Raw genomic sequence first — 27,925 nt, forward strand, 5'->3', positions numbered from 1 at the left:
TTCTGATTTTATCCGATTGAACAATTTTGGTTGAACCCCGAAATTTAATTCAATCTGAAAGTGTTATACACGACTTCAGATTTATTCAGTATTGTCTCGATTTTCAAATTAACCAACAGTAACAAATTTATTTACTATACCTCTGAACACATGTAAGCTAAACCTACAACTATTCATTTCTTAATCTTCCTCATTATAACTTTCAACTTAATAAACCAAAAAACATGACTGAACCAAGATGAATAATATACATTACATTAAAGCGGAATATCTATCTAGACTATTGGATCCACTTTTTGGTGGTGAATTTTTAAACTTGAAGCACATATATTTTGTAAGAAGCTAGTCACTAATTTGTAGCTAGTGCTGTACTAATCACCATCACACTCCTTTATCAATATTTAGGTCCAATATTGACACCTCAAACTTGACCATCCCTCACTATAAATATCCTTCATCAGAAGCGTGTGTTCTCCACAAGCTCTTAATATCACACAATTCCCACTAATTCCCTACTTTTCCATTTCAGTATTTCCCCCAACTTCATTTTACCTTCATTAATTGTCCTTCATGGCCAACCTTGGAGCTAGAACTAATGGAATTTCATCAAATCAAGTTGAGATTCCTATGCATGTAAATGGTGTGGAGCCAAAACAAGGTGAAGAGAGCAACATAGACTACTCTCAAAGGGCTCAGTGGCTTCGAGCCGCGGTGTTGGGAGCCAATGATGGGTTAGTCTCTGTTGCCTCACTGATGATGGGTGTTGGAGCTGTTAAGAAAGACATCAGTGCAATGATTCTTGCTGGTTTTGCAGGACTAGTTGCTGGGGCTTGTAGCATGGCAATTGGAGAGTTTGTCTCTGTGTACACTCAGTATGACATAGAGAAGGCTCAGCTCAAAAGAGAGAGTGAGTCAAACAACAATAGAGGAGTGAATGAAGAAGCTCAAAGGGAGAAGCTTCCAAAACCATTTCAGGCTGCACTAGCATCAGCACTGGCATTTTCTGTTGGTGCTTTGGTGCCAATGCTAGCAGCTGTGTTTATAAGGAGTCACAAGGTTAGAATGGGAGTTGTTGCTGCTGCTGTTAGCTTGGCATTGTTGGTGTTTGGAGGGGTAGGAGCAGTTCTTGGAAACACTCCAGTGAAGAGGTCTTGTCTTAGGGTTCTTATTGGAGGTTGGATGGCAATGGCCATAACATTTGGTCTCACCAAATTGATTGGCTCTGCTGAACTCTGAGTGTCATTAACTAATTACTAGTCATTTAAGTCTCTTGCATATTCACTGGGTACCTTAGTTTTAAGTGCAATCCCATATTAATTATTAGTAATGTTTTTCATTTTGGTTTTGGTTGTGATGTTTACTCATGCTAGTATTACTCTTTAATTACTAGATTGTGGCTGCTTTGTTTAAGTGATGAACATGAGTGTGTTTTCACACTACATAGCTGTCCCCAGGGATTTTAGGGTTCGTTGCGTTTTCTTAGATATCTTAGATCTGTATTTGGAGTGTTTGTCATGTATGTGTCTCTTTTTACCGAATAGAAGTGTAAAACGTGCATGTGGAACTGTCATATGCAAAGAATTAATGCATTATATATTTTTGTATCAATATATCTTAATTCTCTAGCTAGCTATACTCTATAATCATCTCAAAATTTAGATTTAAGTCCTTTAGTACGTAGAATATATGGGCATCAGATTTACTATGAAACAAATTTTAAAAATAAGTCTACGTCTCCCTTTGTTTCCCATCCCTCTACCTCAAGGTTCATGGTGCAATTCGGATAAAGGGGAGCACCGCTGTAAGAAACCTCCCTTGTGGTCATTAGCAATAGTGTTATAAAAGTGATCGTAAATGAGGAAAGAGTAGAATGAAAATAAAAAGAAAAATAAGAAGAAGAAACATTTCAGCCATAGATTCAAAAATAAAAAGATCTAATAGAGGGAAATTACTTTCCCACACGCCATAAAACATATATTCTACAACTCAAAATTAAACTTAAAATAGAAAAAAACCAGGAAATATATAAGTTGTTGTTACTCTTGATAGACTTTGTTAAGCTCAGAATATTATTGCTTATGAATGGTTGTTCAAGTGTCACCCTTTATGCATATGCGTATACACATTTTTTTTTATAGGAAATATACAAAAATATTAATAATTATTTAATAAAACAATAGTTAATTAGTTAGTCCAGATTTTTTAATAAAACACGTTGCTTTTAAATTTTCAAATATAAACATATACAGATTAAGACCTCCTTAATCAAATTAGAAATTATATTTTTATGGATTATTTTCTTTTTTCTAATATATATATATATATATATATATATATATATTTGCAAAAACAGTTTTTATAATATTATTAAGTGCCATATGTATTATATCAAATGATAATAATATAAATATATTTATATACGAAATTTTTTATATTATTCTTTTATATATTTCATAATTTAAATTGAATTTTTAAATTATGATATGATCTAACTACAAAACAATCAAACTTTCACAAAATTCAATAGCAACGGAGTGAGGAGGGATTAGCGAGGGTAAATATTTCTCACAAATTGAGAAAACCTACTTGTGACGTATTTGCGAATGATCCTTCACAACTTTGCGAGGAAATGCTCCCTCGTTACAAACAATTTGTTTTTTCGATGTACTTTGTGACGGATTTGCGACAGATATGTTCTTTGTCACTTGGCGAGGAATAGCAGGAGAAATATGTCCCTGCCAAGAATCAATTTTGTGTTTGCAATTTTTTTGACTTTAGTGAGGATCTTGCCAGGGAACGTTTCCTCGCTAAATTATTTCCCAGCTATGTGGGGATTAACGAGTGAGTCAGATGCCTTCATTATCCCGTCCCTAATTAACGACAGAACAGTGACAAACGTTTTTCTTGGCCAATTTGACGCCAATTTAGTTTATTAATTCACGCAATTCTGTGATATATATACTCTTAGAAAGTATATTCAACCTAATAAGTCTTGAGCCATTGCTTAATATTTGTTTGGCATTTACTTGGTCATCCAGCATTTTTGTCGAAACATCTAACAGATTTTCAAAATGTCCAAAATATTTTTATGAGTATTTTTGGTTATAAATAACAGATTTTGTTTTTCAAGTCTGTAGTGTCTTTTTTTCATAAAATCTTATTCCCTTAATTTTTTTTTAAAAAAAACATACGGATTGACTGATCCGTAAGAACTTACAGATTATCCGTATGTCTCATATAGATCGTTGATCCGTATGATTTTTTTAAAAAAATAAAATTGTAAATATATATTTTTAATTTATTTTGTAGTGTAATTTTTTTAATAATTTTAACATTTTTATAAATATTGATTTTAATTTTTTTTAAATCATACAGATTGATGATACGTATAAGTTTAAAAAAATCTCATATAGATCATCAATCCGTATAAGTCATATGGATTGTTAATCTATATTTAAAGAAAAGGTGAAGGATATTTTAATCTTTTCATCATGGATGTCCAAAACAATTGCCTATTTGTTTCGCAAAGTTCAAATCATGTAAAAGGTTACTTTGGCCCAAATCAATCCAAATTGCAAATATCAACTGAAAACATGTATATATAAGATTCCTAATATAGATTCATAAACAGTAAATCATTACTCGACTTTAAAGCAAGGTTACCCGGTCATTATACCCAGATCCTCTTCTTTATCTTGAATATAAACAAAAAAGAAAGAAAAAAACGAAAGCTTATTTATTTATTTAAAAAATAAACTAGTTAGCATCAATTTAATTGCACCATTCTTAGAAGATAAACATTTTTTCTTAAACTATTATTCTTTGAAATTTGATATTAAGAATAAATTAAGAGAGAAAAAATCTGAAAATATTCAACTAAAAAAGAGTATTTTAAAAATAATTTTATTAAATAAAGTAAAAATAGTTGAGATTTATTTATGTTTATAACCAACGCTAAAAACATTTATCTGTTTACCCTTTCATGTCTATCTTTTTCATCTATTCTTAATCAAATGAAATGGTATATATCAGATTTGTTAATTTACTAAAAACAAAATTTTCACCGAGGTGGCGATCGATACTCGATTGGGTGGTGCTACTTTCTCTTTCAGTACGTTTTTATTGAACTTCCCAAAGCCCAAATGGTATATCAGATTTGTTAATTTGCTATTGCTTTGTCTTCATCATTAAAGAAATATTATAACTTCGCAATTCTAAATTTTTTTGGGCATCTTTAACTCCTTTTTGTTTTTACTTGTCAGTTTAAATGTAATATGATAGCTAGGATAGTTTTCTCTTTTGTCTGACTTTTTTGTTTTGGACAATTGATATCGGCCACACGACCATGCCCAATTCACTCACGCAAGCTACTTAATTAAAGGTCAAGGCGGCATATGTTCTGTTAATTTGAGCATGTAAACAAAATGAGATCATTCTGCCTATACAATTTCATTAGAACAATACTTAAATAACCCACTTCATCTTTGTAATCCGTTAACTTGTTTTTTCAGAAATCAGAAAGACATTGTTGTATATTTTTTTTTATATTTCAAAATGCTATAATATCGATTTAATTAAATATAAAAAACATTTTAATTTTATTCATGTTTATCCTAAAAAACTAAATATTTCATTTGACTCGGTCTAGTTTACTTGATGTTAGGTGATTTTAGAAATTCTATATTCTAATTTACTTTGTGTATAAATGATTTTTAGAGAGTTCTCCAACAAATTTTCTTTCTTTGAGTTCAACGGTACGTTATATATATTAATTCTCACTAAAGAACTTGCAGTTCAATGGATGGATTATATTTTTATATTTGTAAGTTCAATATGGCATTTCTGATGCCTGTTATACACATATAAAAGTTGTTTGTTGATAAATAAAAAAACAAAAGAAATTTGTATTTCTGTTGCCCCAACCATTGAAACAAGTCTGCTATATTTTGAGGACCATCGCACCACATAGATAACTTCTTTGAAGACAATAAAAATATCTCAAGTTAATTTTGTTGTCATAAAATAAATGTGTAATTTGAAGATGAATCGTGGTCAGTGATTTATTGATTTGAGATGGATGGTAGCTCGTGTTTGATCGTGATTATGGACACAAGAACAACACATATTAGCTAGCTGTTTCAGAATTAATTTGTATTTGTATGGCAGTTATCAGTGAAATATAAACATTTTTGAACTTCTGTTATTGAGAACAAGAAATGTACAACTAGTTGAGAACAAAGCCAGTAAAGTTCTTAGAGATGACAAACTAAACTTATTCATAAAACACAAAATAAAAGGCATGGCTACTCTTATAATTAAGTAAAATCCACAGGCCACACATGATTATTATTCATTATCTAAAGCTTTAGCACCAAGTAATTTGGTCAACCCAAAAGTAATAGCCATGGCTATCCATCCTCCAAGAAGGAACCTCACACAAGATTTCATCTTATGAGTTTTTCCCAGCTGAGCCACCACCCTTCCAAAAACCACCAAAGCCAAACTAGCCATTGCCACAACCACAATAACCCTATTCCTGTAGTTTTCTATGAAAGCAGCTGAAAGTAGAGGCACCAATGCACCAATTGAAAAGGACACTGCAGATGCCAAAGTAGCTTGCAATGGATTAGGCAATGCTCTTTTCTCCATCCCCATCTCCAAGTCTTTCTCCTCTCCCACAGTCATGTTCATGTCTCTCTTCATTTGACCTAGCTCAACTTCATACTGAGTGCACACAGCAACAAACTCTCCTATTGCCATGCCACAAGTTCCTGCAACTAATCCTGCAAAACCAGCAAGTAGCATAGCCTTTTCATCTCTCTTAACAGCTCCTACACCCATCATTAATGATGTAACCGAAACCAACCCATCATTGGCTCCTAAAACGGCTGCACGAAGCCACTGTGCCCTTTGTAAATAGTCAATGCTGCTATGGTATTCAGTAATAGCTCGTGTTTGCTTCTGATCGGTTTGGTTTGCTGGACTTGGAAGTGCTTCTTCTGCATGGCTGAGTGTACTAGTAGCCATATTTGGTGACAACAACAAAGGAAAGAGAGCAAAAAAAAAAGAAGACAAGGATAAAGCAAACTTGCAAAGAGTGTTAGTGAAGGTTCAAGGCTTTTTGACAAGAAAAGTGTGGAGATTCAGAGGGATAAATAGTAAAAGATTCGCTTGTTTAGACATTATCTTCATTCGGCCAAAAGATAAATTTAACCGCCGAGTTTTGTTTGTTTGTGCTTTCGTGTTTGATATTAGTGAGACACCCAAAAAAAAAACATAACAAACATGCAGCGGACAGTCAGAGAAGAATAATTTTTTGTTACACACTACACACACTCAATGCACAAAGATGCAGCGGACAGTCAGAGAAGAATAATTTTTTTCTCTCAAACTTCAATTTACTGATTCATTCATAAAATTGGTGTCAAACTGAATTTTATCTGCATTCAATTCAATTTAGTGGACTCAGACGGTGCCTACAATCAAAATTTGAATGACTTTTTACTACTTGCGGTGCGACTCTAACTCTTTTAATCTTTATCTTACAACCGTCTAGTCTTAAATATGAAGTAATTTTGGTCCAACCAAAATGCTTTCAAGAAGTCAAAATTTTCAACTATTTTAGTATATTAATATGGATTGATTTAATTATTTTGGCAGTGTGGATTACACACTCCCTTCAAATTTATTAATTACACACTTTAATTGTCACTATATCATGTGGAGTGCACACTCCGTCAAATATATGAGTAATATACCTTCTTGCTCTCAAATTATTATAAATCTAATACCAATCCAAGTCTATTTCTAAATCTTGACTTTGTTGGCATGTATGTAATTTCGGCCTTAGAGAGAAAATGAGTTATATATGGGTTTATTGTAATTTTCATCAGTAACTAATATTTATCGGTTTAATGTTGTAAATGCTCAAACAAAGTTAATTTCAATTGATAAAGGTATTTGAGAGATTATTAGGAATGCAGTTGATACTTAAAAATTTGAATGAAAAATTGATTGGCTATGTATGGGGGGTGTCACAACCATGAGGGAATTAGGACACTTAGGTGTTTTTTTAATTGTTAGTCATTATTGATATTAATTATTAGGATTTTAATGAGTTAAAAAAAAGACTAAATTTAGGCCATAAACAAAGTATGTGAGACAATTGAACTTTATCTTGGGTTAGAACATAAAGTTATGGCTCGAGTAAGTAAAAAAAAGTGAGATGAGTTCTGATTCTAGGCTTTGGTTTAATCCAAAGCCTAGAAACCTTGTAGCTTTTGTTTTGGCGTCATTTTAATAAGCCTATTAAGGTCATCCTTATGGTCCTTCGTTCATTTGAATGAAAATAAAAATAAAAATAAGATGACACTTGGTTTGATCATTTTCAATAAAAAATAAAAATAAAATATGTTTATCTAAAATTTAGAGAATTTTTTTATTAAAAACATTTTTAAATTAAAGTCCAGTCCGATTTTGAAAACGCCCAAAAGTTGTTTTCAGGGCTTCCTTTGTTAAACTTGGGAGAATGAAAACGATGAAACGCAGTGGCAAAACTGTAATTATGATGAAAACCTCCGCTTCATTTTTTTTATTTTGATTCATAACAGCATTATGAACACAGGGTCAAGCGCCTCTGGTGTAGTGGTAAGATAGTAATCTCCCACGGTACTGACCAAGGTTCGGTTCCAGTTTCCTCAAAACAAAAAATTACGACATTTGAAATTCACGCTTTCTGGCCCTCTTCATGCCAGACAGCCTCTTCTGTAAGTGCTATTTGCATTGATATAAAAACATATTAGTTTAATTTCCAGGGTTATACTTAGTTTATATATATATATATATATAATTCTTTTAGGTTTTTATTTATAAATGAATAATATAATGAATTTAATATCATTAATATATATTTTTTGTTTATAAGTTTATATTTCCTATATATTTAATTTGTTATCATGGTTATAATTAAAATTTATAAATATTTATAGTATATATATATATATATATATATAAATCTTTTACTGATAAATGATAGAATATAATAATATAATATAATTACTGATAAATGATTGATTATATTTTTAAAAAAATGAAATTATATATAACATAGTTCTCTTTAGTGACAAATATGCTATAAAAAGTAAATTATAAACCTAAATGGTTAAATAAATAACAGATTAATGAATACTAATTTAAATTATTTAAGGTAATAGTATTAATTAATTAATATTTAAGAAATTACAATAATTTATTAATATGTAATAGAATAATATAATGTATAACACGTAAAAAACTATAAACATAAATACCACAAATTATTATAAAATAATGATAATAAATATAAAATACATTCAAGACTTATTATACAAAAGAAGTAATAATTAATAGGATAAGAAAGAGGATGATATAGGAAGATTTAGAATTATTCAAGGAAAATATAAAATAAAAAAATTATAAATAATGATATTATTTTTTTCTTACTGAAAAGAAAATAAAAGGAGAGACACAATAATTTTAAAAATTAATTTTTTTATTTTTTTTATTTTCTTTAACTTATTTGTTTATTTCATCCATAAATGACCGAGCCAGCTGATAATTTTAAAAATTCAAATTCAAATTTATTTGCAATAATTTCCTTACAAATTACTACAATAAGTTAGCAGTTCATCTTCCTTTCAAAAAAGAAAGCACTTCATCTTTGTATTTTAATGGCATTTATGGGTGAGGTATATATAAATCTTTTTAACTTTTCTTATTGACTTATCTCAAACAAGAAATGTAGAACTACTTGAAAACAAAGCTAGTAGTAATTAAGGTTCTCAGCTGACAAACTAATCTTGTTCCTAAAACACAATGGAGTGGTAATTAGTCACTAAAATCCACATCCTTATTCATTATTATTCTAAAGCGCTAGCACCCATTAATTTAGTTAACCCAAAAGTGATGGACATGGCTATCCATCCTCCAAGAAGGAACCTTACACAAGATTTTAACTTAGGAGTTTTTCCCAGCTGAGCCCCCACACTTCCAAACACCACCAAAGCCAAACTAGCCATTGCCACAACCACAATAACCCTATTCCTGTAGTTTTCTATGAAAGCAGCTGAAAGTAGAGGCACCAATGCACCAATTGAAAAGGACACTGCAGATGCCAAAGTAGCTTGCAATGGATTAGGCAATGCTCTTTTCTCCATCCCCATCTCCAAGTCTTTCTCCTCTCCCACAGTCATGTTCATGTCTCTCTTCATTTGACCTAGCTCAACTTCATACTGAGTGCACACAGCAACAAACTCTCCTATTGCCATGCCACAAGTTCCTGCAACTAATCCTGCAAAACCAGCAAGTAGCATAGCCTTTTCATCTCTCTTAACAGCTCCTACACCCATCATTAATGATGTAACCGAAACCAACCCATCATTGGCTCCTAAAACGGCTGCACGAAGCCACTGTGCCCTTTGTAAATAGTCAATGCTGGTGTGGTCTTCGCTGGTGGCTAGGGTTTGCTTTGTTGGAGCTTGAGTGCTATTGGATGTTTGGCCAAGCTAATTGCAGATTTGTTGTCCACAAATAGCTCCACAACACTTTCCTTTTTTATCATTAGTTCCTGCATCAAATTATCCAACCAGATGGCCTGACAAGCTCCCATTGAAGCTGCAATATACTCAGCTTCACATGAGGACAATGCCACAACAGATTCCTTCTTTGAACTCCAGGAAATGGGACCTGATCCAAGTAGAAATACAGAGCCAGCAGTGCTCTTTCTATCAGTTTTATCACCACCCCAATCTGCATCAGTGAAACCATAGAGACCTTTCTCATTTTCTCTGCATTTACTAGGTAGAAGAATTCCATATGCCATAGTGTCTTTGACATATCTTAGAATTCGTTTTGCAGCAGCAAGGTGAGATGTTCTAGGTCTGTCCATAACTCTGCTAATCAGACCTACACTGAAAGCAATATCAGGTCTGGTGTTGCAGAGATATCTCAGTGCCCCAACCACCTGTCTAAACTTAGTAGCATCAACTTCTGGCTCATCAACATTTTTATCAAGCCATAATCCTGCTTCTGCTGGTGTTGCAGCACCATTACAGTGTTGCATATTGAATCTCTTCAGTACATCAGAAGCATACTTTTTCTGTGACAGTAGCACACCATCACTAGTATTTTGAAATTCAATTCCTAGAAAGTAGGATATCTCTCCTAGGTCTGTCATTTCAAAAGTACTCATCATTTTCCTTTTAAATTCAATTACCTTAGTTTCATTGTTCCCAGTAACCAACAAATCATCAACATAGAGGCATAGTATTACTATATCACCACCCCCTGACTTCACATACACTCCATGCTCAGAAATACATCTCACATACCCCATGTTGATTAAACTCTTATCTATCTTTTTGTTCCAAGCTCGTGGAGCTTGTTTCAAGCCATACAAGGCTTTTCTCAATTTCAGTACCTTTTTCTCACTTCCTTGTTTCACAAAACCTGCTGGTTGCTCAACATAAACTTCCTCTTCCAATTCTCCATTTAAGAAGGCAGATTTTACATCAAGTTGATGTACTTTCCACCTCTGCATACTAGCATGAGCTACCACAACTCTCACAGTTTCAATCCTTGCAACAGGTGCAAAAACTTCCTCATAATCAACACCATGTCTTTGGAGGAATCCTCTAGCTACTAACCGTGCTTTGTACTTCACCACTTCACCTTTAGGATTAACTTTCACTTTATACACCCATTTCACACCTATTGCTTTCTTTCCTTTTGGTAATTCAACCAACTCCCAAGTCAAGTTCTTCTCTATGGATCTGAGTTCCTCTTTCATAGCTTCTAGCCACTTAGAGTTTTTCATTGCTTCCTGCAAAGTTACTGGTTCTGTTTCAGCAAGTAGTGCAAAGTGCACTAAATCACCTTCATCATCAATTGCACCATCAGGCATTATCTCATAGTCATTTAACCTTGCAGGAACCTGCCTTTGTCTCAATGATCTTCTTGGCATCTCAGGACTACCACCTTCATCATCATTATCTTCAACTGGCCCTGTTTCACCCTCAATGTCTGACTCAGTTTCACCAGCAGGCACATCAAACAGATTTTGTTCTACACCAGTAGAACTCTCTCCCTTTTCACTCCACTTCCACGCATTTCCCTCATCAAATACTATGTCTCTACTTATCACAATTTTGTTGTTCACAGGATTCACTAGTTTGTAACCACCAGTTGAATGATAACCCACCATAATCATCACTTCTCCTTTATCATCCAGCTTTGTTCTAAGTTGATCAGGCACATGCCTATAACAAACAGACCCAAATACTCTAAAATGTGATACATTTGGTTTAACACCTGTCCAAGCTTCCTCAGGGGTAATATTCTCCATTTTCTTTGTTGGACTTCTATTTATAATATATGCAGCAGTGTTAACAGCCTCTCCCCACCACATCTTAGGCATGTTCTTACTTTTTAACATGCTTCTCACCATATTAAGCAATGTCCTATTCTTCCTCTCAGCAACTCCATTATGTTGAGGAGTATATGGAGGTGTAACCTCATGTGTTATTCCTTCATTCTCACAATATTCATCAAACTCAGTGCTAACATACTCCCCACCACCATCAGTCCTCAGAATCTCTATATTCTGTCCACTCTGTTTTTCAACTAGTACTTTGAATTTTTTGAATACTCCTAACACCTCATTCTTCCTCTTAATCAAATAAATCCAAAGTTTCCTGGTGAAGTCATCAATAAATGTAACAAAATACTTGTTACCTGCAGGAGTTTCATGTTGTATTGGGCCACACACATCTGAGAAAATCACCTGCAGCTTTCTTTTTGATCTACTTGGCACATTTGGATTGAAGGCACCTCTTGACATCTTACTTTCCATGCATTCTGCACATACATCCTTTGGAACATGGATATGAGGCAGGCCTTTCACTATTGCTTTGCTCTGCATCCTGTTCAGATCACCAAAATTCAAGTGCCCATATCTGAAATGCCATAACCATTCTTCTTTGTCAACTGCTGTAGCTAAACACTGCTGCAACAACATACCCAACTCAATCTTGAATATTCTGTTATTAGAAAGAATTCCCTTCATCAACAGATTATGTTCAGTATCATACACCTTCATGGCCTTGTCTTCAAGCACCATTCTGTATCCCTTCTCTAGTAACTGTCCAATACTCAACAAGTTACTTTTCATTCCTGGCACATAAAGAACACCAGTAATGTAGCACAGTGAACCATCTTTTTTCCTTATCATCACCTTCCCCACACCTTCCACCTTCATGGTTCTATCATCAGCAAATCTTACTCTACTCTTGATTGTGAAATCAAGTTCAACAAACCACTCCCTCCTTCCTGTCATATGAGTTGAACAACCTGTGTCCAGAACCCAGTACTCACCATTCTCACCTTCCTTCTTAATTGACACCATTTGCACTGTTTCATCACTGCTCTTCTTTTCTTCAATGGCCATTAACAGAGTTTCCTCTGTCTCCTCCTCTTCTTCAGCCATTTTAGCATCATTTCCATTGACATTGCTGTAGCACTCATCAGCAAAATGTCCATATCTCCCACAGTTATAACACTGTATATAACTCTTATCAAATTTTCTCCCTCTTCCTCTAAAACCTCTACCTCCTCTTCCTCTATAATTTTCAGTATGATTATTTCCTTGTTCATTATTGCTACTGTTTTCACTAGAGTTTACTTTAGCAGAATTCGAGTTATTGTAATTACCTCTTCCTCTTCCTCCTCTGTAATTGTTTCTACCTCTACCACGTCCTCTTTGATTTCCACCAGATTTGTTGCCTGTTTGTGCCGCCAGCGCTTGCTCGGTACTAGGCTTCACAGTTTTCTTCTCATTCATTCTCTGCTCATGCGCTTCAAGAGATCCTTGAAGTTCTTCTATCGTCATCGTCGACAGATCTTTCGCCTGTTCAATCGCCACCGTGATGTGATCAAATCGCGATGACACCGATCGCAAAATCTTCTCCACGATTGATTCATCAAACAACGTTTCACCACAGTACAACATCTGATTCGTCATCGTTTGAACTCTGGTGAAATATGCAGCAATTGATTCACTCTCCTCCATCCCTAGCAATTCATATTGTCTTCGTAGGGTTTGAAGTCGCACCTTCTTCAATTTCTGATCACCGGCGTAGGAATTCGCAAGAATATCCCACGCTTCTTTACTCGTCTCCGATCTCGCAATTTTCTCAAAAATTGCAGGATTCACACACTGATGGAGGATGCATAGACCTTTCCAATCCTTCTTCTTCGATTCTCTATAAACTGTTTGTTGCGCAGCGTTTGCGTTCTCCGGCAACGGAATTAATCCGTTCTGCACTAGATCCCACACATCCTGATAGCCGAGGATCGCCTTCATCTTCCTACTCCACTGATCGTAATTTCTTCCGTCGAGGATCAGAAAAGTCGCCGGAAAATGGCTGTTCGTCGCCATTGTTGCTTACACACTGATTCTGTTAGAATTGAGATTTCACTCACTTTTCTCACACTGGATTCACTCTCAAAGCTTCAACAACTTGCTCTGATACCATATGTTGGAGCTTGAGTGCTTCACTGCACTTCACACACACACGAAGATGAAGAGAGAGAGAGAGAGTTTGTTACAACTGAATAACAGAAAAATTGAATCAGTGTGCTCCCATTTATTCATTACTTATATACTCAATACATGTGTCACTCATGTATGAGTCTGCAATAGGGAAAGTCAAAAAATACAATTGGAGGAAATGCAAACTAGCTTATACACCTTTATTTAACATGCTTCTCATCAATTTTGATTGTGGGAATTGTTGGAAGCACTGCTCCTACGTGGTTGTGTGGCACCGAACCATTAGGTGTAACATTAGCCATTTTTGGTGGCACAACAACCAAAAAAGGAGGGAGAGCGAAAAAATGAAGACAAGACTAGAACAAAGAAATATAACTAGTGAGATTTCAAGGCTCCTCAACAAGAAAAGAATATAATGGAGATTGAAAGGGATAAATAGTTAACGATTCGCCATGTTTACACGTTGTCTTGCATGGGTACTTATTATTCTGCCAAACGATAAAAAAATATGTATATAATTTGGATATTTTGAAGGGGCAAAAGTAAAAAATACTTGACAGTAAAATATAAACTAATTTTCAATTACCAATACTCGTTGATCTAAGTGATTTTAGATTTGATTTTTTTAAATAAAATCTTAAATTTAAATATTATAGATAAAAAAAATATAATTACAAATTTAAATATTATAGATAAAAATATGATTAGAAGGAGATAATAATATCACTACAGTGAAAGTTTTCGGATGAAAAAAAGTTAATGACAAAATCAGTATATACTCTTTATCAATACTATATGATAAAAAAACAACTAATTTTCAGCTTGATTTTAAATTGGGAAGAAAAATATTGGCAATATGCTTTCTATAACGACCCTTTTAAATAAATTTTTTATTAGACAAGTTAAATGTAAATTATATGAAGTATTGTTAGATATTTTTGCATCAATTAAAAATATGATCAGAATACTTTTTTTAATTATAAGCTAGGCTTAGATATTTTTTTCCTTTTAAATCTTTGCAATTGAGTTAGGTTTAGTATATTTTAATAAGTAGATAATAGATTTAGATTAATTAAAAATATGCAGCTTCATACTTAAAAAGTTGTTAAAAATAATATATATTAAATGCTTTGTTTACAGAAACATATCTTAAATCTTTGAACATTGCAAATGATATCAACCGTACATAAATTTTCACTTGTTTTCTCATCTCCAAATAGAGCTATATATAGATCATTCTTCATTTAGACTCTTTTTGGTTGAGAGGAAAGAAAGTGGTAAGAGAGATAAAAACTTGAAATGAAAAAAAAATAGAAAGAAAAAAATTTGATTTATAAAAGTAAACTTTTTTTCCAGTTTAATGTTCTCTTTAATTAAACAAGGGAAAATATATTTTTATTTATAAATTTTTATTTTTTTTTCTTTCATCCAAACTCATCATTAGTCAGTCTCTTTCAAAAGGACGAAATCTATCCGATTAGGAATAATTTGTAAATTAAAAATAAATTACTAAATGTTTGTGGCCTTTCACCATTATAAATTTTTATATACATAAGCCATCGTGAATGGGCAAAAAATAGGGTCAAAATGTTTAGTGGTAAAGAAAAATATCAAATTTTGAATGGGGAAAGAAAAAAAAAGTCAAATTATATGTGCCTTTAATATATTTATAAATTTAATTTAATATATTTACAAAGGCCTCTAGAAGTAGTTCTAACCCCATAAAGGCATAAACTAGTCCCGAATGACAACTTCTAAATTAAAATTGAACATTTTAGTGGAAGTAGCTAATACACATGCAATATGTAGTGATTTATTTGCTTGTTTTTAATTCTCACTATTCGTTATTACTCGCTCCGTTACTTCATATATGTCATTATATATATATATATATATATATATATATATATATATATAGCATACATCCATTTCATTTGAATGTTGTATCTTGTATTCGGTGGTGTATTTTAAGAAAATTAAAGTTAAGACTTTGCTAACGTACTTCTAAAAAACTAGTATACCAAACATATTTTATAAACATGTGCATATAATTTGGTTAACTAATACACTTTTTTTAGATATAAGATTGACCTATAGGAGGATGAGATTTAAGAGTAATAGTGAAGAGAGAAGAAAGGAGGAAAAAACCGCAAATTTAATGCCTCCATTAAATATATAAATTAATGTACTTTTTTAAAAAATTAACAGATATATGTACATTAACAAATTCCTTTAAAGTTATAATCTCTTGAAAATGCAATTATGTTATCTTGTGTATATGTTTGTGGCAGGTGATGCCCTTTAGAATGTGGATGACACTAGAGAGAGACATAAATCTTTGTTTATGTCTTTTATTATTGTTTATTTAGGGATTGTAAAATTCTAATAGTTTGTGACATGGAAGCTAGATTAATAATATGAATTCTTATGTTTGGATTGTTTATTTTTGTAGACATTTTGCATGGCCTTCTGGAGAGCTAAGTTTTAATTATTTATGAGATTTATGATATGAAAGTTTTAAGATTAATAAAAGTTTAAAAATTATTCTTTTTTCACAATGTATTATTTAATAATTAGGTACGGGATAACATGTGTCACACCTCCCATAGTTATCAAACCAAAAATGACCAAGAAAACCAACGTCATATGACCTTTAAATAATGCTCGACACCCATCACCCAACACAGCGTAAATTAAGACCTCCTCACTTAGAAGTCCCAAACAATGGCTCTTTGTTAGGTTAACACAAGTTGCTCAAGCCTTGGTGCATATATAGCTCTACAAGCTTCAACTAGGGATGAGAAAAATAAAAATAAAAATTGTACATGGGATACCCGCGAGTAAATACCAATTAGAAATGAATATCTTAATCAGTATCCACTTATATATTAATGGGACGAGGACAAGTAATAAGGTACTTGTACCAGTGGATATTCGCAATTTAAAATTAATTACTAATTATATATAAGTTTCTCTAATTTGCTATATATTAGTGTAAATATATATTTTGAATCTATTTATTTATATTATAAATATATATGTTTTAAAGTTATTTATTCATACTACTTGCAATAGTCTCACCTCATTGTCTCTCTAACTCTAGCAGTTAACCTACTTGTAGTACTAATGATGTTAGCTCAGATTCACCGACATATGTAAAAATTTAACAAAAGACAATCACATTTTTTTATCTTTAATTTGGTGAGATCGTTATTCAATCGAGCTGGGGACACTGTGTTGCAAATATATGTCTACAACAATAGTTTTTGTTTCAATTTATTTGAGCCATATTAAATGTATAATAATGATAATCAAATAAAGTATAAGCAAATATAAATAAATCCTGCTCAAATTATGAACAATTTACTATTTTAACTATTTTTGATTGATTGCACGTGCTTAATAAATATTCAAAACTAATAATTTGAACAGGAAAAAATGAGTTTGTACCTAAAGACATTCCGTGAGCAATTGTGATTGGATAATTGAAGATATGAGTGAGTGGACCCTTTAGAAAGATTCGAGAATGCAGAAGAATCACGTGGGTAGCCCCACGTTCGTTGGAGGCATCTCCTCCATGGCCCCCAACGAAAACCATTTTTACCGGTAATATAAGTCCCACCACCTTTTATTACACTTTTTCTTTCATATTAATAAAAAATCTCTCCTTTTTATTGTGGGATATCAAAACGTGCATTTTAAGAATTAAATTACCGAAAGAAAGATAACAAAAGGTGATAAAATCTTTATTTTTTAGGAGCATTATATAATGTTTAAAGAAATAAATAAACAATTTAATAATTATATATGCACTAGAATTCAAATTTATACCGTTAACTAATCATAAATGACCGATAATAATATAAAAAATAAAATGGTAAGATATTAATGACACTCGCTTGGAATAAAAAATAATCTTGAAAGACTTAAAGGGTGTTTGGTTTACTGGAAATAGAAAATGGTGATGGAAATGTGTTTGATTGGATTGAAAACATTTTCAGTAAAATATTTTCTCAAACGAACCAAAAACTGAAAATAATAAAATCTCATTTTCAGTTGAAACCAGAAATCTCATTTTAGGTAAACTAAAAACATTGTTTTTAAGCAAATATAAATATATATTTTTTTTGAAAACATATTTTTAGTATTTTTATTTCTTGAAAGCAAAAAATAAAAAGTCTTTCAGAATTCTAATTTTTTGAGAATGAAAACAAGAAATGAAAACAAAAAATAATAAAAAATGCAAATCAAACACACCCTTATATTATTTTTTCTTAAGATATTTATTAAAGATTAAAATAAGCTGAAGTGAATTATATTTTCATTTATAACATAAATGTTATAACTTTTTATAAATAAAATAAAGCAGTAACTTTTTATTTTTTACATCTATCTCTCATGAAAAGTAATCCTTTCCAAAGCATGAAAAGCACAAAATTAATGTGAACAGAGTATCTTGTACTCCATGCATTTATTTTTTTGAAAGGCATCTTATACTCCAAAATTAATGTGAACAGAGATAGTAACAATTTATATTTGATAAGTTATACAATAATTTTTTATTTCTTTCCATTTATTTTATTTATTACTTCATTTATTGCATCATATACTTCTCTTTTTTCACTTTCTCTTTTTTAGTTGAAAGTTGTAACTAACATTTCTCATGTGAACATAAGAAGATGGGAGGGCAATTGTATTACTCCTAATAATTTGCATGTAAATTCATGAAATGTGGCAACTATAAATGAGGGCCATGCTCCCTCATTAACCACACGAGCCTTCCCTTTCATTCTTTTATGATTCTTCACTCAATTTCATTAGAAGCTGCTTCTGAGATAAAAATATCAGCTTTTGTAGTTCACACTCTAGTTGCTTCTGGTGTGCTTCCTACCCTGAATGTTTTATATACTCAACTCTTGTTCCATGCTCTCTAGTTTTCATAAGCAAGTTTGGTGAATTGTGATTGCTTCCTGTATGATCCAAATACTTGGATTTTTGAACTTTTCTACGCTTCGTTTATTACTTAATGAGTTTTTCTGGTTTTATGGTCAGAGAGATGTTGCTCTTGCTTGTAAATTGTAGTTCATTGTGTTTGTGCCTATTCTTCTTTACTTATAGTTGTGAATTTTTGTTCTTTCATTTGACTATTTGAGTATATTATCTCCGAAACAGAGCATTTCATCATGTTACTTTGGTTTTGGCTTGAGATATGCTGAATTAGTTCCTTTTCTGGTAAATCTGTTTTTATTTTCTTCTGCTTTGGAATCAAGCCTTCTGAGCTTACTTCCTTTTTTGGTAAATGCTTTTTTTTTCGTGGAGGATATTTAAATGAAAGTTGGTTGAGATTGTAAGACATGAAAGGGCTTATAATACGACACATAAAATTAATATAAAACACAAATCTTAAATTAAAAGTTAGAATTATTGTTTTAAAAGTAAGTATGAGCTATTACAGATTGAGGGTGTGTGGCGCATGGATACAGTTGTTGCCTTTTGACAAAACAGCCTCTTTGATTTGATTGCGGGAAAAGCTTAAAAAATAATAAAGTGAAATGAATACTATTCAATGCAATTAGAAATGTCTAACATGGATATGTGTAGACCAACATGTATAGCAGTTCGTGCTTTTTGGTTAGACTTGTTTCATTTCTTTTTTTTAGAATGGCGATTTCCAGAAAAATGTTTGATAAAGAGTGATAATTGAGTTTTATGTTCATAGTTTATTTTGTTTGCACTTGGATTTTTCTATTTGTTGATAATTCCCTTGTGTGTTCTGTCTGTCATTCTTGTGCTGCAAATAGCAAAATGGTAGGAAGTGTTGATGTTCTAGCTCATGATTCCAGCATTAATGGAACAATGAAACAGTGGCCTGAAGATTTCAATTCCATGACGATTATGAGAGATCATGTGACACTCACAATTGGAGAGAATGGCATTGGCAATGGGGTTGTTCAGAATGGTACAGAAAATGGAGAAAGAAAGATAGTGCTTGGAAGAAATATTCACACCACGTGCCTTGAAGTCACTGAGCCTGATATAGATGATGAGGTTACTGGGGAAAGGGAAGCTTATATGGCAGGCGTGTTGGCTAAATACAAAAAATCTCTGACTGAAAGGACCAACTATCATTTAGGTATGATACAACATTTATTTCTTTTCTTCCCTTAACTTCTAGAATTAGTATGTTCTATCTCATATACTAATGTGTATGAAAAATCTATTACAGGATACCCCTATAATTTGAATTTTGACTATGATGCACTCTCTCAGCTTCAGCATTTTTCCATCAACAACCTGGGGGATCCCTTCATTGAAAGCAATTATGGTGTCCACTCTAGGCAGTTTGAGGTTGGTGTTTTGGACTGGTTCGCGCGGTTGTGGGAACTCGAGAAAGATGAGTATTGGGGCTATATAACAAACTGTGGCACAGAAGGCAATCTCCATGGCATCCTAGTGGGGTTAGTAATTCTGCTAGTTTTGTGTATGTTGCTGTAGAAAACTTGAAATAGGTCTAATGTGGTGAAATGACTTTTTGTTTGTAGGAGAGAGGTTTTCCCTGATGGGATTTTATATGCCTCACAGGAATCACATTATTCTGTTTTCAAAGCTGCTAGAATGTACAGAATGGAATGTGTGAAGATTAACACTCTTTGGTCTGGTGAGATTGATTGTGATGATTTTAAGGCCAAGCTTCTTTGTCACAAGGACAAGCCAGCAATTGTGAATGTGAACATAGGTAACTTTCTCCTCCTCTGTTTCTCTCTCTGACTCTTCCCTGTGCCCTCTCTCTTCTCTTTTTGATTCTGACTCTCACACTGAAACATTGCAGGTACAACTGTGAAGGGAGCAGTGGATGATCTTGATCTGGTAATAAAGAAACTAGAAGAGGCAGGATTTTCACAAGACAGGTTCTATATCCATTGTGATGGGGCTTTGTTTGGTCTCATGCTGCCTTTTGTCAAACGTGTAAGTCTTGAAATGTCACTTTTTTATTGTTCAATTTTCCTTGTTATCCTCGTGTTTTCTGACACACAACATTTCGATTCTTACATGTTAACCTTCCAATTGAAGAGTATTGCAATGTCATGACACATTCCTCTATACATGCCATATTACATATCATATCGTAGCGATCACTTATGTAACATGTTTAGATACATGTTACATTGTCATTAAATAATAATAGAGACTATTAAAAAAAATTATGAAAATTAAAACTAATTAAAAATGTATTTATCATTGTTTACTTGCAAAAGCAAACAAATTAAGATCGGTTCAATCAAAAGAGTCTAATTTAGTTGGTTAAGTATATATTCATTTGATTTTTATGAATAAAAAAATATTAAGACTTAGTCCCTTTAGTCATGTAAATCTGGTCACGTTTCTATGATGTTTACATGTTGAATTATTGATTGAGTTGATGATGTTTTTCAAAATGGCAGGCTCCAAAAATTTCATTCAAGAAACCAATTGGTAGTGTGAGTGTCTCAGGCCACAAATTCGTGGGGTGCCCCATGCCCTGTGGCGTGCAGATAACACGGTTGGAGCACGTCAACGCTCTTTCCAGAAACGTCGAATACCTGGCTTCAAGGGACGCCACAATCATGGGAAGCAGGAACGGGCACGCCCCCATATTCCTCTGGTACAGCCTCAACATGAAAGGCTACAGAGGCTTCCAGAAAGAGGTGCAAAAGTGTTTGAGGAATGCACACTACTTCAAAGATCGCCTTGTGGATGCTGGCATTGGAGCGATGCTGAATGAGCTCAGCAGCACCGTTGTGTTTGAGAGGCCTCACGATGAAGGGTTTGTGCACAAGTGGCAGCTTGCGTGCCAAGGAAACGTTGCACATGTTGTGGTGATGCCTAATGTCACCATTGAGAAACTTGATGATTTTCTCAATGAGCTTGTGCAGAAGCGTGCTGTGTGGTTTAGAGATGGGAACTGTCAACCCTATTGTATAGCTTCTGATGTAGGACAGGAAAATTGCCTCTGTGCTCTGCACAGGTAACTTGTGTGTAATTAAGTAACTATATTTGTAATGTGTTTTTTTGAGTGTTTGTGGCTTCTGTCTTCATTGATCAGTGTTATGATTGCTAAAATAAAAACTGATGGATAAAAACTGCTAAAAGTCACTTGTTGGTTTAGAAATGTTTCTATCTGATGTATATCTTCTCATTTCCTCGTACCAGTGGAGAAGTTCTTTATAGTTTTTCTACTCTTTCTAGGACCGATTTTAAAGTGGACTTTTTTTTTTTGGAATTTTTTAGAGAAGAAACTAAAAGAGTTTTGACAAAAATAAAAATGAGAAAGGCTTGTTTTTCTATTTGAAGGCACTCGAAAAAAAACTTTGAAATCAGCGACAAAACTATCGAAAGCAATTGGATCATGATCCGAGGGAGGCAAAATGAATTTTCCACGGGCAAGGCCAATCCATTTATCCCATTTTTGTTCAGCCTGAGTTAGAATAGCCCTTTTGATTCACTTCACTTAATACGACAAGAAAACATGTTGTAATCAGGGATTTTTATTCTTTAAGAAAACATTTAATGTCCTTAATTTTAAAAAATCATGAAAAGTAGTTGTTACACTAACAAAGTAGTTGTAACCAAAAAAAAATGAAAAAGTACACAAGGTCTACTTTCAATAAAAAATAATAATGAAAAGTAATATTTAGACTGCTGTTGTATTTATTTTTTGGCTCATTATAATATTGGTTTAAAATAATTGAGGATTAATTTTCGTCAAAAATCTAATTTGTAACTTTTAGTAGAGTCTATCTTCTTAATTCTTAAAGGATTTAAACCTAGTTTCATTTAAGTGAATGACATTGATATTGATAATATTTTATTTATTTAATTTATATTTTGTCTTTATGAACATCAAAATACTGTTCGGTACAATAATAAATAGATAATAATGATGTAGTTATTGTTATTTATGTTTACATTTTATTAGAAATATTTTAAATAGTATTTGTATGTTTAATTTTTCTTCTTCTTTTTATTGTTAATATTTTCGTTTGAATTTTTATCTTTTTATTATTAAACTCTTGTAATAATTAGATAATATTTTAATGAAACACATAAATAATGATCTTAATATTTTTTAGAAGTTAGAAAATAATTTTTTTTCACTACAGAAAATAACTTTAAAAAACAGGAAAAAAATTTATGCCAAAATATTTTTGACAAAATTTATAAAAACACATGAAACCAAGAAGCCAATATCCAAATAGTCAATTTGGATAACAGAACTAGTTAAATTCTGTCGTACCATTGAACAGAAAAGCAACAAATGTATATTAAGATAAATATAAAAGCCCTCTCAGGTAGAACGCTTGCACGTTATTATTATTAGCTTTAGGCCTCACTCTTTGCTTCTTCTGCTTTGGACTTCTCTTCTTGAGGCTCTTCTGGCTTGGGTTCAGCCTTTACTTCCTCTGTCTTTGGTTCCTCCTCTACTTTCTGCAAATAAATAGGTGATAAATTAATAAGCAGATAAAACAGGTTTAGGCAGAGAATATATATATATATTTTTTTTTAAATTAAAAATAACATAATTTAATAAAATTAACTAATTTTCTTAATAAGTATGAAATATGTGTTGTTTTACTTATATTGAAGGGAAACTCAAATTCTAACAAAAATATAATATTAAAATTACTTAAAAAACTAGGTATATATCTTGTCTAATCCCACAAGGCTAATGTAGAGTATATAATTTGAAGGAAAAATGCAATACCTGGTTGAGCAAGGTGCCCAGAGACTTGTTCTCGGGGGTCTCAAGAACATTTGCTTCACTAGTCTGCTCATTCTGCTCAACCTTAACCTGCTCGGTCACAGGTTCAGGCACTGCCTCATTGGTCTTGGGATTGCTACCACAGTTTCCCATCTTCAATGAACCAAGTTTCTTTCTACGTTAAAAAAGGAATATTGTTATTGTTAGTTAATTCTTGTTGAAAGGGTTTATAAAGGGTTGTTTCACGTTTGTTCTGGATTCTCTTGGGGTGCTATTACTATTGGCTTGTAATGAAATACACGCTTATTCACCAACACAAGCAACTCTGGCTTTTCATTTTGTGCACGGGTTAGATTTTGTATCGGTAAATCACCTGCTGGTTTGCAAAGCTGTTTTGGCCCCACGAACCAATCAACAGAGTTATAATTCTTCAAAATAGATTTTAAAAACTAGAATTTAAAACCTTCTACTATTTTTTTATCATAAAGTATTAAAAATATTCTATTAACTCTGACCGATTTTTAGTTTTAATAAATAAATTATTTATGTTAATTATAGTGTATTGGAGTAATTGAAACAATGTTGACGGAGATTATCTTGTCTATTCAAGGCCATATATACTTTTAAAAATATATATAATATATTGATTTGAAAGAATTATAATTTAAAATTTAAATTATTTTTTAAAAATAATATATATATATATATATATATATATATATATATCAATTTAAAAAGTAACTTTTTCGATCAATTATTTGTATAATTGATATAGAAAGTCTTGTAAAAAATTTTAAAAGTTGTAAAAACATGTCCAGTGGGTGCAGTCTAAGAAACCCATTTTAAATTATTTACTTTAATTGATCCTTATAATATTGCATCATAATTAAACAATTTAAATATATTTTGTTTCAATAATATAATTTTAAGTAATTCTTAAATTATTTTTCTTAAATCATCCAAAAATAACATAACAATGTTGAACGGTGACACGCCCACTTCACGAACATGTCATTGGTTAACCAAGGCTATGTAGTAAACGGTACTAAATGCAAAATAGTATTTTTTTTTCTCCGGGACTACAAGTTAAGAAATTTTTTATCAATGATTAAAAGTAAAATTTAAGTATGTTTTAAGAATAAAAATATATTTAAATCTTATTTTGTATGAACAAAATGACCATACCATACACATCTAAAAACACAAGAGATAAAAAAGAGATGATGATTTTTTGAGACACTAATGACTAAACACACAGATACTTTTAACATAATTTTAATATCCATTATCATGAGAAAATAATTAATTATTTAATTTCTTACAATATGTGCATTATGTTAAACCACAAATAAAATGAGTGGATGGAGTATATTATTATTACATCTTACAACTAATCATGCATGCACGGATCCTTGTTTAATACAACTTATTTTTCTTCTTCTTCTCTAACACCACCATGTCAGGTTAATCAACAATAATCCCCTAGTGATTAAACTCTAATTGTTTGGTGTTCATAACCTCTCTCTATATATCCATATCTTTCTCTATTTCCTTCTGATTCAAAATCAAACCAATTTATTACAAAACAACCAAGCAAAGATGAAAGTAGTGCAAGAGTTGAAACCTGCAATTCTGATGGTGCTGACGTGCAGGTTGCATATGCTTTTGCAAATGTGCTGTACAAGCTCGCCATAAATGATAGAATGAGCATTAGCGTAGTCACTACTTACCTTCTCATTTTCGGAGCTTTTTTCTCTCTTTCTCTTGCTCTTATTTTCGAAAGGTATTTATTCATTCACAGCCACGTACGTAACTTGTTATGTTTTCTATCAATATTAAGAGCCGAATTAAATTTGTGAATTTTTTTTACCCATGCTAATTTCTTTTTATATTTTGACATTTAAAACAGAAAGAACATACCAAAGTTGACATGGAGGGTGCTTAATTTTGATGTCATTCTTTTGCGGTCTATTCGGGTATATGGTTGATCAGTTGATGAGTTGATGACTTGATGTAAACTCTTCATTTTTCAGTCTTCACCCTTTTGTCCTGAGATTTTCGATCTTTTTAATTTATTTTTCTTTTTCCGTTTATTTGGCATCTACATTTCTAAATTTTCGACCTATTAATTAATTAAAGTGAATAGAAAAATTAATATAGGCATATTTGAATAAATTTCTCCAATTAAAACGCACATAAGAAAAAAATGTTTTACTATACATTAAAATTAACTTATACATCACATAATTAAATATTTTTTCATATTTATTTCAAAAAAAATATTTTTTTGACTTATATATAAGTTAATGTTACTTTATAAAAAAAGTTTATTTCATATTTTTCTTGTTTCAAGCAGTGGAAGTTTAGCACAAAAACTTTATTTCATTGGCTTGGCTTGGGTATCAGCGACATTTGCTACCTCCATTTATAATCTCGTTCCTGTGCCACCTTTATCTTCTCCGTTTTGTGCGGGTACGTACGTAGTCACCACTGCTATATATTTATTACTTTTTTTCGGTACTTAGAAAGAAAGATTATTACTGAACTTGCAGAAATTGCATCCAATAATTTTTTCATTCTTCTTTTAGCTTTGAGAAGTTAAATTTGCAAACCGCAGCAGGGAGGGTGAAGGTGTTTGGAACAATAATTGGAATTAGTGGGTCAATGGTGCTGACATTTTTCAAAGGGCCAGAAATAAACATTTGGAACTTTCACATTAATCTTTGGAATAAAAATCAAAATGGCTACATAGGAACATCGCATGCTGACTGTGCAAGAGAATGGCTAGGTGTTTTATGTCGTCTTGCAAGTGGCTTCGACTGATCATATTAAGTAAAAGTAAAAAAGTTAAATACGATATAAATGTAAAAAAAATCCATTAACCTAAACTTTAAGGTTTTGTATTAAGATGTGATGTCAAATTTTCTTTTATGTGTATGTTGATGTAAATCTCTCCATGCTGATATGAAATTTGAAATGGATCCGAAAGTACAACATCAAGAAATCATGCTTGCATCATGCATGAAAAAATGAAAAAAAGGAATATGACGGCCACCTAACCATTTTTTCTGTTTTAATTTCTTTTCACCACATGCTTTCGTTAAATCATAAAAAATTTAAAAGATCTTGTTAAGATATATACTAAATGATTAAATAACTTATTTAGTTTATGAACTATATTTATTAGGTACATTTTCAAAATCATTATCAAAATGGATTTTCCTTAATATCTAACATAATATATGAAAGTATACTTAAAGAATGATAAGATATATGAACAATCCTTAACCGATACTTTTAAAAGATGTTTTATTTTTTCATTGAAAAAAATTCGCTCAAAAAAAAGGCGAAAATACAATCCACAGTCTTCATATAACCAAGTATAAGACTACTACAATACACCTAATTAAGTATAGGAGAGAACCCCTTGTTCTAGGGGTAAATCGTTAATGTTGTACTCTGTAATAGGTTAACATTGCCTTTCAGAAACCTTAGGCCTTGTGCTAGACAATCCAATTCGATCATCTCAAATGCCTTATAGATACAACAAAACTTCAATAGTATCGAATATGCATTTATTGTATATCACCACTCTTTCAAAATCACTATTGACTTGAACATTGGGGTCCAAATTCTTAGAAACCAAATGAGCATCGAAACAATTACATAAGAAGCACTGAATCAAGACTGAAAATATTAAATAACAACCTCCTGCAAATCACAAGAGGCAAGAAAAAGAACATATCAATAAGTTGCCAATGAAAATGACACTAGCAGTGGGATGAACACAATATAAAGCAGTAAAGCAACAAAAGCATGTTTTTCATTTGCTAATTTTCTCATATCTTGATTCCCTCTTGTATATATTGACTTAAGTGTGATCAGAATCCTTCTAGCACCTATTGGAATCCAAAGAAGCCACGTTAAGCGAAAACCATTTTCAAGACAGTAATAATGAGGGGGAAGTTTTGAGAAGGAAGACACACAAGAATATTAAACTTCACATGTAGTATAGAATTGAAATTCAATTTGAGTAAATTATATCATCATTTTTAGTTAATTAATGAAGGTTTAAAATGGTATTTTTTTTCTTAATTTCTAACTTAAAAATTAATTTTTTTGATAAATTAAGCTATCTTGCCATAATACTAGCTAGTACTATTTACTTATAAATATAGTACACAGGGACCCGCCACTTATAGGCAGACGGTCCTAGCCACACAATAAATTTGTCATAGTTATTTTAGTATTTGATTGAATAATAATGCATTATGGTATGGACTTTATTGTGGTCCTATATGGCCTCCACCCTCGTCTGTCTGAATAAAGCTCAATTGCTCCCTTTGGTAGCATTTAAAAAAACAAAAATTGTTCACTTGCGGACAAGAACCAAGGCAAACCGGAAAGTCAAACTGACAATTCCCCCTGATTCACCTAACTTATTATAATTAGTTATATATTATATAAAACAATAAAAATGTGCATTCCTCTTTTAATATAATATGCATATATTATGGTGACGTGGAGATAAGCACTTTAGAAACTGAATCTACTCTCCATATAAAAATAGCTCAACCTTGAGTCGAGCTTCCATACCATAA

The 27,925-nt window shown here is 32.0% G+C and overlaps 5 protein-coding genes across 9 annotated transcripts; 2 read left to right on the forward strand and 3 right to left on the reverse strand.

The window, feature by feature from the left end:
• Positions 1-489: 489 nt before the first annotated feature.
• Positions 490-1,608, forward strand: LOC114424537 (vacuolar iron transporter homolog 4-like). The gene has a single exon (XM_028391396.1). The coding sequence runs from the start codon at positions 571-573 to the stop codon at positions 1,234-1,236; it is 666 nt and encodes a 221-aa protein (XP_028247197.1). The 5' UTR covers positions 490-570; the 3' UTR covers positions 1,237-1,608.
• Positions 1,609-5,245: 3,637 nt separating this feature from the next.
• LOC114421951 (nodulin-21-like) lies at positions 5,246-6,171 on the reverse strand. Its single transcript, XM_028388095.1, has one exon. It carries the CDS (start codon positions 6,025-6,027, stop codon positions 5,347-5,349), a length of 681 nt encoding a protein of 226 aa, XP_028243896.1. The 5' UTR covers positions 6,028-6,171; the 3' UTR covers positions 5,246-5,346.
• A 2,562-nt stretch (positions 6,172-8,733) lies between these two features.
• LOC114424490 (nodulin-21-like) lies at positions 8,734-14,051 on the reverse strand. 2 transcript variants are annotated; one of them, XM_028391348.1, is made up of 2 exons: positions 13,801-14,051; positions 8,734-9,506 (listed from the first exon to the last, which is right to left on the reverse strand). In XM_028391348.1, the coding sequence occupies exons 1-2, from the start codon at positions 13,885-13,887 to the stop codon at positions 8,898-8,900; spliced, it is 696 nt and encodes a 231-aa protein (XP_028247149.1). In that variant the 5' UTR covers positions 13,888-14,051; the 3' UTR covers positions 8,734-8,897. The 2 variants fall into 2 exon arrangements, with proteins under 2 accessions (XP_028247149.1, XP_028247151.1); XM_028391350.1 differs by having other exon boundaries at positions 8,734-9,501; positions 13,796-14,051.
• Positions 14,052-18,342: 4,291 nt separating this feature from the next.
• Positions 18,343-21,747, forward strand: LOC114422865 (serine decarboxylase 1-like). 4 transcript variants are annotated; one of them, XM_028389415.1, is made up of 6 exons: positions 18,343-18,463; positions 19,429-19,718; positions 19,812-20,043; positions 20,128-20,321; positions 20,415-20,551; positions 21,028-21,594. In XM_028389415.1, the coding sequence occupies exons 2-6, from the start codon at positions 19,442-19,444 to the stop codon at positions 21,592-21,594; spliced, it is 1,407 nt and encodes a 468-aa protein (XP_028245216.1). In that variant the 5' UTR covers positions 18,343-18,463; positions 19,429-19,441. The 4 variants fall into 4 exon arrangements, with proteins under 4 accessions (XP_028245216.1, XP_028245217.1, XP_028245215.1 ...); XM_028389416.1 differs by having other exon boundaries at positions 19,451-19,718; XM_028389414.1 differs by having other exon boundaries at positions 18,356-18,463; positions 19,387-19,718; positions 21,028-21,747.
• A 1,077-nt stretch (positions 21,748-22,824) lies between these two features.
• LOC114421910 (eukaryotic peptide chain release factor GTP-binding subunit-like) lies at positions 22,825-23,584 on the reverse strand. Its single transcript, XM_028388045.1, has 2 exons — positions 23,328-23,584; positions 22,825-23,050 (listed from the first exon to the last, which is right to left on the reverse strand). The coding sequence occupies exons 1-2, from the start codon at positions 23,475-23,477 to the stop codon at positions 22,946-22,948; spliced, it is 255 nt and encodes an 84-aa protein (XP_028243846.1). The 5' UTR covers positions 23,478-23,584; the 3' UTR covers positions 22,825-22,945.
• Positions 23,585-27,925: the final 4,341 nt, after the last annotated feature.

The sequence above is a fragment of the Glycine soja genome, chromosome 8, assembly GCF_004193775.1.
Source record: "Glycine soja cultivar W05 chromosome 8, ASM419377v2, whole genome shotgun sequence".
NCBI classification, from domain to species: domain Eukaryota; kingdom Viridiplantae; phylum Streptophyta; class Magnoliopsida; order Fabales; family Fabaceae; genus Glycine; species Glycine soja.

Coding starts and splice junctions, on each gene's coding strand:
- LOC114424537 (XM_028391396.1), top strand. CDS start 571: ATGGCCAACCTTGGAGCTAGAACTAATGGAATTTCATCAAATCAAGTT.
- LOC114421951 (XM_028388095.1), bottom strand. CDS start 6,027: ATGGCTACTAGTACACTCAGCCATGCAGAAGAAGCACTTCCAAGTCCA.
- LOC114424490 (XM_028391348.1), bottom strand. CDS start 13,887: ATGGCTAATGTTACACCTAATGGTTCGGTGCCACACAACCACGTAGGA. Junction 9,507..13,800: donor CCACAATCAAAATTGATGAG/AAGCATGTTAAA, acceptor CAAGCTCCAACA/AAGCAAACCCTAGCCACCAG.
- LOC114422865 (XM_028389414.1), top strand. CDS start 19,391: ATGGTAGGAAGTGTTGATGTTCTAGCTCATGATTCCAGCATTAATGGA. Junction 20,044..20,127: donor CTCCATGGCATCCTAGTGGG/GTTAGTAATTCT, acceptor TTTTGTTTGTAG/GAGAGAGGTTTTCCCTGATG. Junction 20,322..20,414: donor AATTGTGAATGTGAACATAG/GTAACTTTCTCC, acceptor GAAACATTGCAG/GTACAACTGTGAAGGGAGCA.
- LOC114421910 (XM_028388045.1), bottom strand. CDS start 23,477: ATGGGAAACTGTGGTAGCAATCCCAAGACCAATGAGGCAGTGCCTGAA. Junction 23,051..23,327: donor TGGGCACCTTGCTCAACCAG/GTATTGCATTTT, acceptor ATTTATTTGCAG/AAAGTAGAGGAGGAACCAAA.